Here is a 20,869-nt window from a genome sequence, read left to right on the forward strand (position 1 = left end):
TTTTCTTGAGTGTCTCTAAGAAGTTTCAAAGTGACTAGCCATTTGCTCATCTAGCGTGTAGCTAGTCATTGCCACTGCCTTCCAGTTTGGTCTTGTGGAATGATTGTGCTTTTTATATCTTTAGGGTTTGAATGCAGCTTTGTTTTACGAGAATAAAGATCCTCGCACTTTTGTGTCCTTGGTACCTACCTCTGCACATACTGGTGATGGAATGGGCAGTCTCATCTGCCTTCTCGTCGAGCTAACTCAGACCATGTTGAGCAAGAGACTTGCACACTGTGAAGAGCTCAGAGCACAGGTGATGGAGGTAATGGTCATCTTTTCAGTTTATTGTCTTTTTTTTTTTAAGTGTTCTTGGGTGGGGATGTTTACTGCTTTTAGATTTAATGAACACATGGTGCATTGTTGTATATATTTCACAGCTTTTGTAATAATCTCTTTTAGGTTAAGGCTCTCCCAGGAATGGGCACCACTATAGATGTAATATTGATCAATGGGCGTTTGAAGGAAGGAGATACAATTATTGTTCCTGGAGTAGAAGGGCCTATTGTAACTCAGATCCGAGGCCTCCTGTTACCTCCACCTATGAAGGAATTACGAGTGAAGGTAAGCCAAGGTAACATGTGGGGACTTGTAGTGCTCGGAAATTCTGCTGAGGTCACTTCCTCACTTTCAGAGCTGCTTGGCTTAGTACAAACACACCCCTCACTCCTTGTTTTATTTTGGATGTCTTCGTAGAGGAGGGACCATCCATGACTTGGCAATGTGAGAAACTACTTACTTACCAGCTAAGTTTTTCGTAAAACTTAAAGCATATTGTTGTCGTTTTCCACTACTACATAACATTTTTATTGCCAAATAAAATTCATACAAAGAAGTACACAAAGCATTGAAGGAAAGTTTAAGATTTTTAGTATAAGCAAACAACCAGATCAAAGATGAGAACACCGCTGACACCCCAGAAGCCTTGCGTGTGCCTCTTCCTGGTCTTAGCTCCCTCACTCCCCAAAAGTTAACCATGCTTCCATTTTGCGATAGTAACTAATCTCCCTGTTTTTTCTTTTTTCATAGTCCTCATACCTGAGAGTGCAACCTTAAAAACTACATGGGCTTGTGTACATTCATGGACTTTATGGTCATTCTTTTTTTTTTTTTTTAAATATTTTATTTATTTTTCGAGAGAGGGGAAGGGAAGGAGAAAGAGCGGGAGAGAAACATCAATGTGTGGTTGCCTCTCATGCGTCCCCTCCTGGGAACTGGCCTGCAACCCAGGCATGTGCCCCGACTGGGAATCGAACCGCGATACTCTGGTTCGCAGGCCCACGCTCAATCCACTGAGCCACGCCAGCCAGGGCTATGGTCATTCTTGTTGTTCCTTTGTGTCCTGCTTCTTTTAGTCAAAAAAATGTTGAGATTTATTCATGTTGTTGCATCTATATATAGATGTTTCATTGTTGTGTAGTGTTCCAGTGCATGAGTATATTGTCGTTTACTTGTTCCGTTAATGGGAAGTGTAGGCTAGCTCCAGTTTTAAGTTTTTATTGCCAACACTGCCATTACTGTAAATGTTTATCTCCCGGTGCAGTCACTCAAGTTTCTCCAGGGCACATGTAGGAGTGAATTGCTGGAGTCACCACTTAGGCTCAGCTCCAGTTTCACTAGGGAAAGCCACACTGTTCAGAGAGTGCAGTGTGGTGTACTTACTACCGCATTAGCTTAGCGTTTCCAGTATTTCACATTTTCTTCAGCTCTGGGGATGCTGTCAGATTTTTTAGGATTTTCCATTATGGTGGGTGTGTAGCTCATTGTTTCATTTGGTACTTGCCTGCCTGAAATATGGTTGGCCATAATTTTATTAGCCTTTTAAATTTCTTTCTTTGTGAAATTCCCATTGACCCCTGGCATTGGCTGTCTTTAGCACAGATTTATGAGTTGTTTACATAGTCAGGATACTAGTCTGTTATTGGTCAGTATGTATTTCATTGTTTTCTCCTATTCTGTAAATTTCTGTTTTTACTTTTTCTGTGGTACTTTGAGAAACAAATACTTGAATTTTTAATTAAAGTATATTTTATTGATTATACTATCACCATTGTCTCAATTTTCCCCTTTGCCCCCCTTCCCCCACCACCCCATATCCCCATTTTCTCGAGCAATCCCCCACTCCATGGGTCGTATATGTAAGTTCTTTGGCTTCTCCATTTTCTGTACTGTCCTTAACCTCCCCCTATTTCGTATCTACCATTTATGCTTCTTATTCCCTGTGCTTTGTCCCCCATTCTCCCCCTTCCTCCTCCCTGCTAATAACTCTCCAAGTGATCTTCATTTCTGTGATTCTGTTCCTAGTCTAGGTGTTCATTTAGTTTAGGGTTTTTTTTTTTTGGTTCAGTTGTTGATAGTTATGATTTCGTTGTCATTTTACTTTTCATAGTTTTTATCTTATTAGATAAGTCCCTTCAACATTTCATATAATAAGGGCTTGGTGATGATGAACCCCTTTAACTTTACCTTTATCTGCCCTTCCATTCTAAATGACAGCTTTACTGAATAAAGTAATCTAGGTTGTAGGTCCTTGCTTTTCATGACTTTGAATACTTTCTAGTCCCCTCTTGCCTGTAAGGTCTCTTCAGAGAAATCAGCTGATTGTCTTTGTAGAGATAACTCTCTGCTTTTCTTCCGCTGCTTTTAAGATTCTCTCTTTACCTTTAACCTTTGTCGTTTTAATTATGGTGTGTCTTGATGTGGCCGTCTTTGGGTCCAGCTTGTTTGGGACTCTCTGAGCTTCCTGGACTTTATATCTGTTTCCTTTGCCAAATTAGAGGAGTTTTCTTTCATTATTTTTTCAAATAAGTTTTCAATTTCTTGCTCTTCCTCTTCTCCTTTTAGCACCCCAGTGATTCAGAATTGGTACATTTAAAGTTCCCAAGCCTCTCCTCATTTTTTTGAATTCTTGTTTCTTCTTTCTGTTCCAGTTGAACGTTTACTACTTCCTTTTGTTTCAAATTGATGATTTGAGTGCCATCTTCCTTCCCTTCACAGTTGGTTCCCTGTATATTTTCCTTTATTTCACTTTTCATAGCCTTTGCTTTTGGCTCTATTTTGTGTCTGTACTCAGCCATTTCAGTGAGCATCCTGATTACCAGTGTTTTGAACTCTACGTCTGATTGGTTGTCTGTCTCCTCACCTCTTAGTTCTTTTTCTGGAGTTTTGATCTGTTCTTTTATTTGGGCCATATTTGTTTCCTCAATTTGTCATTGCAGCTGTTAAGTTGTAAGGGTAGGGCCTTAGGTATTCGCCTGGGTGGGGCATGCTGTGTATGTGGGGAGGGGTCAGAGAAGGAATAACGCCACTTGCCTGGATCTCACCCCAATTACATTCACTTTCTGCCAGCGACGAGTGCCCTTCCAGTTGTTGCCCCGTTGTCCATTCGTGTAGTGGGTGGGCTCGTGTACATTTTAGGACCCCATGGACCCCTCAGATGGACTCTTCTGAGAGACCAGCAGTTTCTTCCACCGCTATAACATCCACAGGTTTTTACAGCTAGAGGTTAGGAGGGGGGTCAGAGAGGGAACAGTGCTGCTTGCTTGGCTCTCGCCCCACTTTCAGTCACTTCCTCCTGTTCCTGAAAGGGAATGGTGCCCTTCCAGTTGCTGCCCTGGTGCTGAATCCTGGGTGGGTGGGCTTGTGTACATTCTAGGACTCTGTGGGCCCCTCCAATGGACTCTCTTGAGAGACTGGCAGTTTTTCTGCTGCCACAACCTCCACAGATTTTTGCAGCCAGAGGTTATGAGGCTTTATTTACCTGGAGCGGAAACCCTGGAATGCATGGTCTGTCATGGGCTGGGATTGCTCATTCCTCTCCTCATTTGTCCCTCCCGGTTTTATCCTCACACCAATGTGAGTCCGCCAGCGGCTGGCTCGCCACGCACTCTTTCCCCCTGGCTGCTCACCTCTGCCCTTCCTCCTAGTCTGGATGAATGTTCAACTCCTTGTTCGTCAGACTTCCATACAATTCAGTTTCCCAGCAGTTGAGATTGGTTTTTGTTTTCAGATTGGTTGTTAGTCCTTTTGGTTGTGCAAGGAGGTGAAATGTATCTATCTTTGTCTCCATTTTGGCTTTAAGTTCAGTATTCAGAAGTACTTAATTTTAATGCTGGTTTTATCATACTTTTATTGTGTTTATTGCTTTTTTAGTTTAGTTTAAGAAATCTTTACCCCAAGGTCATGAAAATATTCTCTTACATCATCTCATAGTGCTTACCACTTTTCAAGTAAATGTGCTAAGAAATGTTTTGCTCTCTCTAGAACCAGTATGAAAAGCATAAAGAAGTAGAAGCAGCTCAGGGGGTAAAGATTCTTGGAAAAGACCTGGAGAAAACATTGGCTGGTTTACCCCTCCTGGTAGCTTATAAGGAAGATGAAATTCCGGTGCTTAAAGTAAGTTATTTTTCCTCTGTAGCTACGTGAATTCTGTAGTGCATCAGTGTGTCACAGGCCAGGAGTGATGAAGAAAATGGGAACTTCTGTCTTGTGGAGCCTTGTCTGGTTGCCTCTTAGCAAGCAGTTTATGCTTTTAAAATTACTTTAGTTTTAAAAAAATTAAAATTACTCTAGTTTATATAATTGTATGAATTGGCATAAGCATTATTTATGTATAATGAAATTCTAAAATACATATTCTATTTAAATAAAAATCTAGAAATTGTGTTTTACTTTAGATACCTGGTGTAGACAGAACTAGGTACTGGGAGTCATTTTAAAGCCTCCGTGTCTGTGTGGAGGAGCAGATGGCTCACGAGTCCAGCAGTTTCACAGAAGTGGATTTTGAGCCATAGAGATCTACTGTTCTCAGCCCATGGCTCATCTAGTGCTGGGACAACCAGTTATTCTTCGGGGAGCACTGTGTCCCAGGACAGGGAGTCAGCCACCTAGGGCCATTGGAAATGGGGCAGATCTCCCTCTTTGGTCAGTCCCAGATGTGGCGTGGACACCTGCATCTTATTGGGATCAACAGGTTTGCTTCACTTACTCAGAGATACTTATCTCTTCATCATCAGAGAAGCAATGATGGAGGAAAGGGCTGCTGAGATTAGGGTATTTCAAGCTTAAGACCATCAAGCAGAGCTGTTGGGCTGCTGTAACACAGTATTTGCGTCTCACTTTTAACTTTTAAAAGATTATTTCATTGCACTCCCATCTACCTTATTTGCCAGTTGGAGCAGAGAGGTTAAATGTATTTCAATGTTAGTAAACTTCAGACAGACAAAGGTGAAATAGGACAGATCAGTTATGACTCCCAAGTGCCCTCCTCTGTAGCTCAGGTTCTACTGTGCTTTGCTTTTCGTAAGCCTTGGTTTTATATTTCATATGAATACTTAATGAAAAAGCGAAACACAGTTTAACTCTAGGCTACTGATGAGAGTCGTATTTATTTATAACCATGTCAAATACAATCTCTTTCTAAGGATGAATTAATCCATGAGTTAAAGCAGACACTAAATGCTATCAAGTTAGAAGAAAAAGGAGTCTATGTCCAGGCATCTACTCTGGGCTCTTTGGAAGCTCTACTGGAATTCCTAAGAACGTCAGAAGTGCCCGTAAGTAACCAAACCCAACTCCACACAGTCAGTGGTGGTCATGGTTTGTGGGGCTACTTCTGTCACCTGAGTCAGGTAGCTAGTCTCACAAACTCCCTGTTTACAGTATGCAGGAATTAACATCGGTCCAGTCCATAAAAAGGATGTCATGAAGGCTTCAGTAATGTTGGAACATGATCCTCAGTAAGTAATCTCTCTCCTGCTATGAAAGCTTTCATATAGCTACCAAATATTTTAACTCTCCTTTGTGACATACTGTTTTTCACTGATGGTCTTTGATGTGTTCTCACTTTTCAGGTATGCAGTCATTTTGGCCTTCGATGTGAGAATCGAACGGGATGCACAAGAAATGGCTGATAGTTTAGGAGTTAGAATTTTTAGTGCAGAAATTATTTATCATTTATTTGATGCCTTTACAAAGTACAGACAAGATTACAAGAAACAGAAACAAGAAGAATTTAAGTAAGTTGGTGATTTTACTTACTTTGTGTCTTTGACAATGAAGTTGATAATTGGAGAATTACAAAACACCAGACGGGTGTGTAGACAGCAGAAGCGTGCAGTGTGCTTGTCTGTCAGAGGCAGTTCCCTGAGGTGGCAAGTTACAGACAAGTCTTGTCCACCTGAGACCTTCCAGCAGTGTGGGGACAAATTCTATCTGTGGCCTTTCTGGTTTTGTTTTTGTTTCCCATTTTCAGTTTGGCAGACCTAGGTCGCATTCATAGGTGAGAAGTTGCTACTTTGGGGGAGTTTGGAGGTAAAAAAATTAGTGTGTGGAAATCTAGGAAATGAAACAAGGCAAGGCATTCCATGGGAGCAAAGCTCATTCCTGCTGTAAATTTCATAGTGCCCAGTGTCAGTGGCACTCATAGCTGCTAGAGGATTCAGCCATGATCCTGACCGTGTCTCCTTGGAGCTCAGAGGAGACAAACAGTGAACACATGAGAAGTGGGGTTAAGTGATATAAAGCAAGGACAGTCCTGGATGAGGAGAGGAGAGCTGTAGTTAGCGGTGTGGTTTGGGGAGGCAACTCATCACTGAGATGTGAAGGGAACAAAGTGACTCACCACCCAAATGGGAGTGTCAAGGCAGGACAGCCCTGGGAGGCAGTCCTCATACAGTGACCCTTGGGGAAGAGTGGTAGGAGATGACCTAGTCAGTAGGACCCAGTAGTCTTGGGAAGGATTCTGGAGTTAGTGATGAAGGAATGTCAAGGGCTCCCACAGTTCAGGCCTGAGACAGTGATGGCTCCATGCAGAGTAACCATAACGGTGGTGGCTCATTCTGGGGTATATTCTGAAGAGTAACTGCTAAGTATTAGGGTTCAGATTGAGGCACGGTTACCTTAATATTGTGAAACCTTAAATGAGAAGACTTAAATTTTATTTAGAAGACTGTTAGAAGCTACGAAAACGCTTTAAGCATATGATTGATAAGCAGGGAAATAGTGGGCCCTTGGATCAGCTCATTTGAGAACATGGTTGAGAAAAGAAGGATGTGGTTTGATGCCTGTGTGGTCCCCAGAATGGACGACCATGTGGCATGTGCCACACCCCTGAAAGTAGGTTCCACCAAGGTTCTAAGTTCCTAAGCTCCAGGGTTTAGGCCCCTCAGCCTGGGCACCAGATGCTCCTGCGATTCAGCCTTGGAGAGACTTGGAATGCACCCAAATGGATGGGGAGGGGAAGAGGATGTGAGAATGCCTGGCCTAAGTGCATTAGGACTGCTGAGATAAGCTATAAAAGTGAAAACCTGGTGGAAGAAGCCTCATGTTCACCTGTGCAGTGAAAGAAGCCTCATGTTCACCTGTGCTTGTTTTTTTAGTTTAAGTGATTTTTGTAAGCTTATAAATTTTTTTTTTTCCTTTTAGGCACATAGCAGTATTTCCCTGCAAGATGAAAATCCTCCCACAGTATATTTTCAATTCTCGAGACCCAATAGTGATTGGCGTGACTGTGGAAGCAGGTCAGGTGAAACAAGGGACCCCCATGTGCGTCCCTAGCAAAAATGTAAGTGCCCGTTGTGCTTTAAAAACAAATGTGCTATCTCTTAAAGCAAAAAAAGTAAAAAAAAAAAAAAAAAAAAAAAATTAACCAAGCAGAGCTTGTCTGTCGCCTTAGGTAATTTATACCTTGGTCTTGTTAAATGTCAGCATTCCTTAATTAGTCTTGATTGTTAGCACCTGATACCAGTCCTTCACTGAATGAAAATCACAATTTACAGCCCCCATTCACATTTCACAAACTGTACCAAAAATGTCTTTAATAATTCCACTTGCTGACCTGGTCCAGAATCCCTTCCAGTTACACTGCCTTTGGCTGTGATGTGTTTTGGTCTCAACCAGAAACAGTCCTATCCTTTTTTGAAGAGTCCAGACCATTGTTTCACAGGTATGTCTCAGCTTGGATTTATTTCCTCATGGCTAAGTAGAAGGACTCCTGTGTGCCTCATGCATTTCATACAGGCCATCTCATCAGTGACGCTGTGATTTGTGGGGAAAGTGTGCGTCAGCTCCGCATGTCTGTTAGAGACCATTCTTTCCCCTCCATGTTACTAAGTGATCTAGGGGAGTCTTTGAGTTCCTATGAATCTCCTGTTTATCAACCTTCACCCCCCTGACCTTTTCATTAATATCTGTATACTCAGCTCGATTTTTTAAAAATGTGATGTAATTACCAATACTGTATGACAGCCAATACTTCGGTTAGTGGGAGCCACATGCACTCTGAACATGTTCTTCTTTTCCAGTGCAGTGAGGCGCCCCTAGTACTTTTCCTGCCCCAGACCTGATTCCTTCAGGGGGCAGTGGCACTGGAGAGTCATGGTTTCTATTCCGTTTCTGTGGACTGAGCTAGGGCGTTTACTTACAATAATTATCTCCTATATAACTTCAAGCTTTTCACTCATTCTCCTGTATCTCTTCCCAAGACAGAGAGCAAAAGGTGCTCTTCCAGCCTCAAACTATACCTACAAATAGGCTGCTCATAAGTCTTACACTCAGCATTAAATGCAAAGTTTTTACCAGGACCTACGAGGCCTTGACTGCCTCTATTTCTTTGTCCCCTGCTCACCACACCAACCACTCCCAGCTCATTTTTGATTCAGAATGTGTCTGCCTGTTCCTTTTTTATGGCGCCTGTCATGTGAAGGGTGGAACAGAAATAGAAAACTACACTGGATTGACCACACTTACTCTCCCAAAGCACCTCATGAAAGGCAGAGAGGACATGTGGTGGTGTCATCCCCAGTGTACACTGAGGAAATTCCACTGTGGAGACAAAGTGGTCGTGGAGGGTCACAGAGCTAAGGCTTTGAAACTGGCTCTTCTGCTCACAAACCATTTTCTCAGCTCTCCAGCTCTAGGGAGCCTGTGGCTAGCAGGATTCCTCCTTCTGCTTACATTGTGATTTGTTCTTATTTTACAGTTTGTTGACATTGGAATAGTGACAAGTATTGAAATAAACCATAAACAAGTGGATGTTGCAAAAAAGGGACAAGAAGTATGTGTCAAAATAGAACCTATCCCTGGTGAATCTCCCAAAATGTATGGAAGACATTTTGAAGCTACAGACATCCTTGTCAGTAAGGTAAGTCTGTCCACAGAGTGGCACCTTTGAATAAAGGGGGTGTTGGCTGTGTTCATTATCTTCAGTTAGTAATTCTGATAGGACTGGGTTTTTCATCAGGCTTGATCTGTATACAGTGAGGCACGTGCTCCTCACAGCCAGTGCCTGCCAGGACCTCTAGGTCCCCTTCTGCTGTACTTGCCCAGCAGCTGTGATCAGAGGCCAGCAGCACTACCTTACATTCTCTGTAATCGACATTTGGTGACCACTGGGGCCACCTGCTTTTCTAGCACTTGGTTACACTCTGTTTCATCTGCCCTGTTTGTGCCTTGCCCCTGCAGATCAGCAGGCAGTCCATCGACGCTCTCAAAGACTGGTTCAGAGACGAGATGCAGAAGAGCGACTGGCAGCTTATTGTGGAGCTGAAGAAAGTCTTTGAAATCATCTAGTTTTTCCACATGGGGCAAGAATTGGAGTAGTGCAAGAAAAAACAAGATTAAAAATGGAATGGACATATGGACACTGATGCACTTAAGAATGGAAGGAAAAAAATAGATGTATAAAATGTTTTCCATGAGAAACCAAGAAACTTACACTGGTTTGACAGTGGTCTAATCCATGTCCCCACAGTTCCAATGTGCCTGTCCACTTGCCCTCTCCTTCCCAACCTCTCTTTACTGGCTGCTGTTTTAAAGTCTGCCCTTCCCTGAATTTGGATTTTTATTACAGATCTAAAGCTCTTCCGATTTTATACTGATTAAATCAGTACTGCAGTATTTGATTAACCAAGCTTCTACAGATTTTGTGATTCTTGACTTTTTTGATGTAAGAAACACTGTATTTATGCATCTCCTCCTCTTTTTTTTTTACAGCAGCAGCATTCTGCCATGTGTCCTTAGGAATTTTTTAAAGTAGAAAATTAGGCATTCTGGTATTTCTTTATCTGCTTTGTATGAAATCCATGGTGTAAAAGTGTAGCTGGCTGCTATTTACTGCTTGTCTAGTCATGAGAGTCCACTGTAATCAGCACAATTCTGATACCAATAAAGAAAACACATTCACCAGAGAGCTGTTAGGCTTCCGTGTTAGTGTAGCTTCTCTCCCATTAGTCACCAGCTCTTTCATTTAAGGACAGGAGTTGTTAACTGTCCTACCTTGTGTACCAGCACATGTTAACATTAGTAGGAATTTTATACATCAATCTTGGCCTATTTTGTCCTAGAAAATCTATCATGCATACATTTTCTGATGAGACAATCAACAGGGCATTGATAACTATTTGGGCTTAGTGCTTCTAAATTGTTGCAGAGATGTCAATGAATTACTAATTCATATTAGTAATCTGATTATAGCTAGTTCTAGCTAGTTCTATGGTTTTCACATGATATATATACTCCTTTCCACAATGTAAGGAACCTTTTAGTGTGAGATTAATTCTTATAATAGATCTCAAAGATCTTACTACCTATTTATAGCAGTGTTGAATGAAGTCAGTGTGGGGGTGTTTGTTTAAAGAAAATGTTTCCAAGTATTCACTGGTGTAGAATTATAAACTATTTTTTAAAGTGTATGCCATAACACGCTACAAAAATACTTTATATACATTTGGAAATCTGTACCATTCATTAAAGTTTCTCAAGGGCAATAGAGGCAAAGAAAAAACACCTCTAAACCACCTGTGGGGACATAATTTTCCCAGGAAAAATTTGATCTTCAATCGTGTGTGTTCTAATTCAAAATATGTAAATTCCTTCACTTGGAAGAAGTAAAGATTTTCTTAACATGCTCCTGTGTTCATACTTGGGGATATGAAAAGACTGTTAAGAAGCTTTAGTAACATTTGCTTGTTAGAAACAACCCACTCTGGGACCTTGCACCAAGTCTCTTAAGTCAGGCTTGGAGGTTGTTCAGCCTGTAGTGTAGTAAGTGTAAACAGTTCAAGATTCATTTCCTAAAGGATTCACAAAAAGGAACCTATACAAAATATACATACAGTTCTTTATTAAACAACTGTAAACACTTCACTGTAAAAATCCATAAAACTTTATAAACAAACATTTTGTAAATAGAATCTATACTACAATAAAAGAATTAACACAATTATTTACATGCAATACTGACAAATTTGGCACTTATTGAAAAGAAATATACAAAACACTTGCTCAAAAAGAAATTTAAAATTATAAAAACTCAGAGCATTACTATCATGCACTTTGCAAATACCTCACAAGCACTTATGGCACAGCCAGTGGAGAACACTAGGCTCCTGCTCATTTATGTCACTTTTAATGTGCTCCCATAAGTCTGTTGTAAAACTACCTGAACATTGTCAAGAATAAAGTCAAATGCCATATTCCAAACTGATTCCACAGACTGCTGCATCAACCTAAAGGTGGAGAAACAAACATCAGGAAAAACCAATAATTCCTTTTTCAAGATACAGTCTCTAGAATTTAAGGGTCGAGTGGAAGAAGCTGATTTTGACCCTCTTTGTTTTAGTCAATATTTATGACACTCCTTTCTCTGGGATTCAAAATAAAGGGCCCCCCCTTCTTCAGAGTACAGGTAAGGCAACTGTCAGACACTACAAAATGTAGACCCTCGCCTCCCTCAGCCCTTGTGACATGCCATTTTCCCCTTTTGCTAACAGTACTAATTACCTTTTCATGTATTTTATAACGAGATCCAGTTTTTCCAAATCTTTCTCCTCTATTAGGTCAGTGCAGTATTTCACAACTTGCAAAATGTCTTCTTCCATTGGATCTAAAGGGAGGAAAAACCTCAAATGAAAACCAGCCCATCTGTTTCTCAACACAAACGGGCTATGAAGAATCTTTCCACAGTCAGCCTCAAAGGTTAAGGCTTGGCTGGTTTAAGCTTATTAGATTTATTGTTCATTACACATCTGGTTTTTGGCTGACTACCTGCCCCACCCAAGCCAACCTGAAATGGTCGTTATCCATTCTTTGAGCAGTGTCTTCACATCACTGAACTCGACAGCTCCCGCTAGGTTGGGTGCAGGGGGTCTGACACAGCCAGAAAGGCCTGGCACACCTGAAGTAGAAGCAGAGAGTTCTCCCTGTTAAGAAAACAAATGATAACAGGTGCTATATTTATATAACATCGACTACGTTAAGACTCAATAAAAGGTCCAAGTTTTAAAAAGTATAAAAAAATATTACCAGAGGTTTTTCAGGAGCGGGATCTTCATGTTTCAGAAACCCATCGATTAATTTCTGGGGACTACCACAGGCTCCCGGCACGGTTTTTGCAGGACTATTAAGTACTTTGTTTTTCAGAGGGCTCTGAATCTTCTTTTGGGGACTCATGGGATTCTTTTTCTTGTTTCGTTTCTTTTCTTTCATTGCTGCTGGTTTTAGCTGAAGTAATGGATTCTTTGGCACTAAAAGATGATGAACAGAAGATCCTCAACTAATGTATTGGGACAGTCGGATGGGTTCTCCCACCCACAAATCCAACCCCTGCACACACGCACACATCCCAGCAGGCCTCTTGTCGGACAATGGCCGAGAGTGCAGACCTTGCAATTCGTCACCTCTGCCACTTCCTCCTGTTTCTTTGGAACACTGCTGACCTAATAAGTGGTGCTCACATGATCAAATGACACCTCAGCAGGTGAAGTACAAATATATAGCTTGTCAGGCTCTACCCTGTTTTTATATTAAACATGGCATTTATGATCCATGGTCAGAAACCTAATTTTTTGTGTTTTAAAACTACATCCCCTGAAGTATCTCAATTTCAAAGAACAACAATGGGCCCGAGAAGTGTCCAAAAAGATTTCTGGAAGTAGTGTATTAAAACTTATTTCAAGCTTATTTTTAAGGGCTTTTTAAAAAAAGCCAAGAACTAAGTTTTTCAGTCAAGCAGTTACAGATACAACTCTAACTAGGACTGTAATACTTATTGTATTGTATACTTGGTTCTATTCCCCCAATATGAAGAGCTCTTAACATGACTAAGACCTTAGATTTTGGCCATTAAATACAATAATACGCAATGCCTCCATTTGTCTCATGTTCGTTTTGTTAACCGCTACTTCCCAGGCTTACAGGCTGTGGTGGCTGGCTGCTGGTGTGCAGCGTTCTCTCCCTGCCTCTGTCTTTGATCATACGCTGCTCTCAGCTCCTTTTGAAGCTCAGCAGGAAGGGCGGCAAACACCTCAGGGTCCACCTAGTGGAAAAAAGAAGTTTCAAAGTCGAACCTAAGCTGATTCTATATGGCAGCTGGTTTACACTTTTCACAAAATATTTTAAAATCATACTTTTCTGATCTGTATGAATTTTTAATAGGTCCTCAATATCAAGGCTCATTAAATCCTCGGGGCTTTAGGATGAGAATAAGGAATTAAATTCTGAGTATGAACTGCAATTTAAAAAAACACTAAAGCAAGAAGCACAGACAGAAAATGAGAAGCAGAACACAAGAAAGCAGGCTCACATGTAATGTTTTTTGAAACACTAGATTGTATTACTGACCCTGGTGTGATTATGCATCCCTGGCCTGTCACTCGAGCACAGCCAAGTGGCCCTGGTCAGTGAATGGGGGAACCAGCTGTGAGCATCCAGATACCACAGCCTCCCTCTTCTCTGCCCTCAGTGGCTTCAGGAGAGGGCTGCTTTGTCAGTCTGTCCTACAGATGAAGAGGAAATGAGCCAGCCTCTCCTGCCTCAATGGATATGGTATGTAGACTAATGAGCATTTGGGTGTAAAGGAATATGGGAAATAAGACATGCCCTGAGCTACAGTAGGAGAGGTGACTAGGGGGAGACTATTTAAACTACGATAGAAGGCCCCTAAATTGAACTTACCTGTGAAAATGCTGGAAGGGCTATTACATTAATTCCTGTGTCACTGTTAGATTCTTGAGGTTCTGGTATTTGTAACAAAACTGTCCCAACTGGCTGTGGCAAAATTCCTGTATTACAGCCATTTACTGGTTCTTTCTTTTTGTCACCATGTAGCTCTCCTTGCTGAACAGCACAAACTTCCTCTACTTGTTCCCGGAGATCAGGTGGAAGTGCTTCTAAAACAGACTGATCGAGCTATAAAATACCATATAGGGTGTGCAGTTACGTCACGCTCAGAGATGATTTGTTCGGGAATTAATGTTTCACTTTCATTTCAATGTTAACATACTGGATAATCAACACAAGGTGCAAATACAGAGAACCAGGCCAGGAAAGCCACCCCGCCCCCACCCCGCCCTGCCCCACCAGCCTTTACCACCAAAGCCTAAGCAGTAATGTGTGGATTCCAGAGATGACAAGTGTGCACCTGGCCAGTCCCACTGCACTGGGTAAGTCCACATACATTCAATGAATCTCCCACACAGAAAGCCTCTGTCAAGCTCAAATCTCAGACCCTATCCAAGGGCAGGGGCCAACGCCTATGTCATGTACTGTATTTTTCGGACCATAAGACACACTTTTTTTTGCTTCAAAAAATTTTCCCCCTCTAAAACCTAGAGGTGTCTATGGTCCACACCATAAGACACACCTGGGTTTTAGAAGAGGAAAATAGGAAAAAAAATTGACGCAAATAATGTGGTTTAAAGGTGTGTCTTATAGTCCAAAAATACAGGTATGTCAAATTTCTAAGCCTGAAGTTTGCCTTTCAGATAGGAAACTATATGCCTCCAAACAATTCTAGGCCAAGAGCAGCCAGCTAGAAGATTTCTAGAAGCTAACTTCTCTAGCTGCATACCTGACTTCCCTGCTCCTTTGGCCAGGTCCTCCCAGTGCCCATCAGCACATATCCCTTAGGAAGCACAGCAGCTGGAAGCTGGCAGGCCAATCTCACCTGACAGGCACAACTCACCTGACAGGCACAACTACTTCTGGGTAAACTCAGCGGCAAGTGGGACCCGGGCACACACATCACAGCTGCCGTTTCCCTAATCTACAGCCAGCACACACATACCCTTTAGCCTTCTGCTATTTTGTGCAGCAGAGAAACAGACTTCCAACCTGGCTTAAAGTGTTCTCTTACACTTCCAAGGAGTAAAAATTCCAGCACCAGGCCACACCGACCACCCACCCCAGCTAAAGAAGTTCCTGTTAGGAAAGTCATTCACTCCACAGTGAACTGTATGCATGTGCTGCACAAAATACCTTCGTCACAGGCCTCTAATGATCAGCAAAGCTGTGTGACCGACTACTATCATAAAGAGGTACACAGGCTGTGACAAGTGGTAGCGCAAGGAACTGGCTTTCATCCATGTTTTACAATTTAAAAGAGCTGCAAATCTCTGCAGAAGCACAAATCTTTCACTTAAACTGGTCATTTCTTACTTGGAATTCAGTAGTATCAGTCACTGTAAAAAGTCGCTCTTTCTCCCCTACTGTAAAACTACTTTTGCATATATATCATATGTAGAATTATAGAAATATACCTGGGAAGGTGATGGGACCTCTATACTCAGGTTAAGTCTTGACTTCAAACTGACGGGAGAATGTAGACCATTCCATTTTCCTGAAGACTCTACTTTGTTAGTAACAGGGCTGATACTTGATGTCAGATGTGTGGAAAAAGATGGCAAGAAAGTACAAGTTCTAGAGGCAGATGATATTTCCAGATCCATTGCAGCCAGAAATACTGAAAAGTATAGAAAATACATAAAATAGCCTCCTCAGATCATCTGGGGGGACGGGGGACTTGAATACACAAACTTTATTACTGCTCATCATAATTGAGAATGTCAGTTTGTCTTTAAAAGGCCACAGAACCATGCCAGACAACTTTTCAAACTGCAGCTGTCCCAAGGCTATAAGCAGCACCCAGATGAAAACACACTGACACCACTGACCTTCCTTGTGCTCCTCTTCTGTGGGTTTCTTGACTTTCTGAACTTGGAAGAGATCGCGGACAGAGTGTGACCCACCAGGAAAGTGGCCTGGCTGGACTGACGAGCGACTGGGACATGTGGGAGGGTTCGGATTAGCTGGAACCAGCTGGTTCACTTGAATCCCAACCTAGAATCAGACAAAAGAATATGTTTCATATGATGTTAAATGAAAGTATCCTAACAGCCTTCTAGGTGATTACAAAAATAACTACTATACTACCCACTGAACAGACAGTCCCCTCAGTCTTCAGTATCCAATTCTACCCAACGAAATGCAATCTCTTCAAAACCAGAAAATCCAAAAAAGGTGAGATACTGTATCCCACTGAGGTTCTTTCTACACAGCCAGCTAAGTTTTTAAAATAAGATATTAAAAAGGTTAAATAAGGAATAGTTTACCTTCAACCACACTTCATATAAAATAATATTAAAAGTACAGGTCCGGGGGATGATGGGCCACAGACACCCTCCAGGCAGCAGTACAGCCGGCCGCCCCTGCCCCCCCCCGGCACTAACACAGACCTCAGCACTGCGAGGAGAAGCACTCACAGTTGCTTTAGAACTTTTTTTAAAAAAGATTTTATTTATTTATCTTTAGAGGGGAAGGGAAGGAGAGAGGGAGAGAAACATCCATGTATGGTTGCCTCTCGTGCGTCCCCTGCTGAGAACTGGCCTGCAGCCCAGGCATGTGCCCTGACTGGGAATCGAACTAGGATCCTCTGGTTTGCAGGCTCTCGGGCCCACGCTCAATCCTCTGAGCTACACCAGCCAGGTAGCACTCTCTAATCCTTCCACAAAACCCACACCAAGTCGGTAATGACCCTGCACTCACGTGCACACACAGGACTGAACCAACCAATTTTCTTGAAGAAAATTGAAGGTTTTCACATTTTTGAGACGCCTCACCTATCTGTTCTTAAGGCATCTTTGTAAGTCTATGGTAAACTCTTCTAGGGCACCCTCATTAGACATCAGAGTAATTTCTGATTTAAAAATATGTGATAGGTACAAAGATTTGTAGATTTCACTCCTCCCAGTCCTATCTATTTTCAGAGGAATGAGAACAGGAAGCAAGATAATGTATGTAAAATGAGTCCTTGGTTAATTAAAAGAAAGGTACTATAAAAACTCAAAATATAAAATTAATATTCTAGATAGAAAGCAAATGTATTTCAGAACAAATCTGACTCTAGAAAAAATATGAATATTGAGGCAAATGAGAAAGACAAGTTTTTCAGTCTCTATTCTGCTAGTATTATATAAGAAAAGTTGAAATCTGCAAATAAACCCCTACACCCCACCATGACCATATTCAGATCAAACATCAAATGAAAAACAATTACAGAATTTTAAAACATTATATACTCACCCCTCTCATATCCGATATATTTAGTTTCATTGCATGAAACATGTTTAGTGTAGCCTTTCCAATTATTTTTGCACTATCTGTTGCCTGGTCAAGAGTTACAGTCCTGTAAGCGGTAGAATTAATGTTTTAAAGGTAACAACAGCTGCATTCCACATGTATTTACTACTGTCTTAGTAGTAGTGAACTGTTCAAAGAGTTACAGAAAAGTTATAAAGAAAATTACAAAAAATAAATAAGTACTAAATATAATCCCTACAAATGAATGAGACAGTCTTCCCTCAAAGAAGTCAAATTAAGTAATTATACTGGCAGCAAGGGGAAAAGAAAAATCACACAGAACACTAGGACTTTAAGATAAAAACTAATAAAGACTGGGTCAACTAAAAATAACTTGGAACTTAAAAAAAAAAGTACTTTAGCTAATGCATGTACAAATATAAGCATACTATGTTGCAACCAAAGCATGAATAGTAAGTACACTGCTTTAGATTCTAAGAGAGGTTTCAGGTTCCAAGAAAGATTACGCATATAGTAAGGTATTGTTACTCCAAAAGATGAATCCCTTGGACTTTGGTTCTTGACTCATTCTGTTCTATTTGAGGTAAAGCTGCTCATACAATCCCACTTTCCCTCAGATGCTCTATAAATCAATGAAGAAATGTGTGGGCAGCTGTGACAAAGGGGATATAGTGATATCCTGACTGAACTCAGAGGGATCAGAACATAAAATTCTTAGATGCTCCAGGACTTCTGAAGGAGGCCACCAAAACTAAATGTACTGTGTTCATTTCAGTGCCATGAGGCCGTTATGTATTCATCTGTAATAAGGGCCTGTTTCTTTAAGGAATCATATGGAAAAATATCTACATTGATTTGTTACACAATAATCACCTTCAATTGATTTCACATAAATATAAAAACAAAGTATTTCACATAAATACAGATAAAAGCACAGATAAATAAGTTAAAAAGTATAATTTTTAATGGACCTTAGTGGATTAAACATGTGTTTATCTTAATTTCTTTCCAAACTGCCACTAAACTGACTTGAAATTATTTTTAGAAGGTATAAACTTGGACTTCCCGTCAAGATGGAGGCATAGGTAAATGGGCCTTGTCTCCTTGCACAACTACAGCAAAAATAACAGGTATACTATAAAACAACTAGTAACTGTTTCCCAGAATCGTCAGAAAATCGAGTTGCATGGAAGTCCGACAACCAGGGAATTTAAGAAGTCACATTCAGCCAGACTGGTAGGAGGGGCAGAGACCTGGAGATGCAAACAAGCAGTCCCATAACCACAAGTAGTGGATCAAAATTGGGAGGAATACCTCAGGAGCGAGGGATCCCAGCCCCACACCACACCACCCAGCCCAGGGTTCCAGTGCCAGGAAGATAAGTCCCTATAACTTCTGGCTGTAAACGCCCAGTGAGGGAGCGGGGCAGTAGAAGAAACTGTGGCATTTTTAGGAGTCTCCACTCAAAGGGCCTGCAACAGACTTAGGACTTACGCAGACTTCATTCCCTCTGGGCTTCAGCACCAGGCTGGAAGGGCACCAGTAGCATACATGGAGAAGATGAACTGAACTGTCTGGCATCAGGGCGAGTGCTGGGGTACAACTTCCTCCCAGCCAAAACTCCAGAGGCCAGGCAGTGGCATTATCCCCTTTCTGATGCCAGTCCTTTTTCCGCCCTACCCCACACAGAGCCACAGACTGGTGACACCATATCAGAGATTCCATCAATCTGGTTCATAAGGGTTGTCCCACCCTGATGATTATCTAAGGCTCTTCCCCATCCAACTTATCTGTGAGCTTTTCTATAATAGGCCATGCCACTAAGACACAGAGTCAAAGCAGCTCTATCTAATGCATAAAAACAAACACAGAGAGGTTGCCAAAATGAAGACAAAAAGAAATATGGCCCAAATGAAAGAATAAAACAAAACTCCAGAAAAAGAAAAACTAAACAAAATAGAGATAAGCAATCTATCAGATGCAGAGTTCAAAACATTGGTTATTAGGATGCTCAAGGAACTCAATGGGTACTTTAACAGCATAAAAAAGACCCAGGTAGAAATGAAGGTTACACTAGGTAAAATAGAGAAAAACTAACAGTGGAAGGGATGAAGCCGAGGATCAAATCAATGATTTGGAACATAAGGAAGAAAAAAATATTCAATCAGAACAGTAAGAAGGAAAAAGAATCCAAAAAAACAAGGATAGGCTAAGGAGCCTCTGGGACAACTTCAAAGACATCAACATTTGTAGGGGTGCTGAAAGACAAAGAGAAAGAGCAAGAAATAGAAAACTTATTTGAAAAGATAATGAAAGAAAACTTTTCTAATTTGGTAAAGGAAATACAAGTCCAGGAAGCACAGAGAGCCCCAAGGCTCAAAGAGATCCACACCAAGACATACATCATAATCAAAATGCCAAAGGTTAAACAGAGAATCTTAAAAGCAGCAAAAAAAAAAAAGAGAGAAGAGTTACCTACAAAGGAGTTCCCTCCCATAAGACTATCAGCTGATTTCTCAAAAGAAACCTTGCAGGCAAGGACTGGCAAGAAGTATTCAAAGTGATGAAAAGCAAGGATCTACATCCAAGATCACTCTATCTAGCAAAACTATCATTTAGACTGGAAGGGCAGATAAAGTGCTTCCTAGACAAGGAAAAGCTAAAGGAGTTCATCATTAGCCAAGCCATTATTACATGAAAGTCAAGGGGATTTATTTAGGAAAAAGATCAAAACTATGAACTTAAAATGGCAATAAATTCACAACTATTAATAATTGAATCTAAAAAACAAACTAAGCAAACAACCAGAACAGAAACAAAATCATAGATATGGAGATTATTTGCAGGGTTACCAGATGAGAGGGGGGAAGTGGGAAAAGGTAGAGGGATTAAGAAGAACAAATCGGTAGGTACAAAATAGATAAGGGGATATTAAGAACAGTATAGGAAATGGAAAAGTCATAGAACTTACATGTATGATTCATGGATGTGAACTAAGGGGGGGGAATAGCCAGAGGGAATGTGGGAACTGGGTAGAAGGGGGCAACGGGGAAAAAACTGGGACAACTGTACTAGCATAATCAATAAAATGTATCAAAACCCCAAAAGGTATAATCTCTTAAAAGATAGAAATGGGAGAAGATATGAAAAGAAAACATTAACCATACTTTAGAATACCAAAAGCAAATCAGTAAATAGTAAGCTGTCAAATGCCTGCTAAGATCCTAAAGAAAGGCACCAAGCCAAGTAAGCCTCTTTATGCAACAGAACCTCCGAAAAGCTCAGTAATTAGAGATATCAGGTATGTATGAAAGGATGGGGAATGATGCTGAGGATGTATATGAGATTCCTCCTCTTCTGTGGAAGACTTAGCCCCCATGGAGGAGGTGCAGCTATCACGCATGGCTAAGGGAGAAATGAGGCACCTCCCTCACAAAACTCACACACCCTT

The 20,869-nt window shown here is 41.2% G+C and overlaps 2 protein-coding genes across 8 annotated transcripts in view; one reads left to right on the forward strand and one right to left on the reverse strand.

Annotated features, from left to right (window-relative positions):
- EIF5B (eukaryotic translation initiation factor 5B) overlaps positions 1–10,949 on the forward strand; it is a 63,624-nt gene extending 52,675 nt beyond the window's left edge. For both annotated transcript variants that reach the window (XM_037141107.2, XM_037141108.2), the window contains exons 16-24: positions 125–307; positions 445–606; positions 4,306–4,437; positions 5,466–5,597; positions 5,704–5,780; positions 5,895–6,059; positions 7,468–7,606; positions 9,023–9,184; positions 9,505–10,949. In XM_037141107.2, the coding sequence (XP_036997002.2) occupies positions 125–307; positions 445–606; positions 4,306–4,437; positions 5,466–5,597; positions 5,704–5,780; positions 5,895–6,059; positions 7,468–7,606; positions 9,023–9,184; positions 9,505–9,612 (1,260 nt within the window). In that variant the 3' untranslated portion in view covers positions 9,613–10,949. The remainder of the gene's footprint in view (positions 1–124; positions 308–444; positions 607–4,305; positions 4,438–5,465; positions 5,598–5,703; positions 5,781–5,894; positions 6,060–7,467; positions 7,607–9,022; positions 9,185–9,504) is intronic.
- A 200-nt stretch (positions 10,950–11,149) lies between these two features.
- REV1 (REV1 DNA directed polymerase) overlaps positions 11,150–20,869 on the reverse strand; it is a 113,996-nt gene continuing 104,276 nt past the window's right edge. For all 6 annotated transcript variants that reach the window (XM_053664684.1, XM_037141110.2, XM_053664685.1 and 3 more), the window contains 9 exons: positions 17,401–17,503; positions 15,993–16,158; positions 15,579–15,781; positions 13,996–14,229; positions 13,237–13,357; positions 12,346–12,566; positions 12,107–12,242; positions 11,824–11,926; positions 11,150–11,549 (listed from right to left, as the gene is read on the reverse strand). In XM_053664684.1, the coding sequence (XP_053520659.1) occupies positions 11,438–11,549; positions 11,824–11,926; positions 12,107–12,242; positions 12,346–12,566; positions 13,237–13,357; positions 13,996–14,229; positions 15,579–15,781; positions 15,993–16,158; positions 17,401–17,503 (1,399 nt within the window). In that variant the 3' untranslated portion in view covers positions 11,150–11,437. The remainder of the gene's footprint in view (positions 11,550–11,823; positions 11,927–12,106; positions 12,243–12,345; positions 12,567–13,236; positions 13,358–13,995; positions 14,230–15,578; positions 15,782–15,992; positions 16,159–17,400; positions 17,504–20,869) is intronic.

The sequence above is a fragment of the Artibeus jamaicensis genome, unplaced genomic scaffold (assembly GCF_021234435.1).
Source record: "Artibeus jamaicensis isolate MK-2021 breed Jamaican fruit bat unplaced genomic scaffold, CSHL_Jam_final contig_384, whole genome shotgun sequence".
Lineage (NCBI taxonomy): Eukaryota > Metazoa > Chordata > Mammalia > Chiroptera > Phyllostomidae > Artibeus > Artibeus jamaicensis.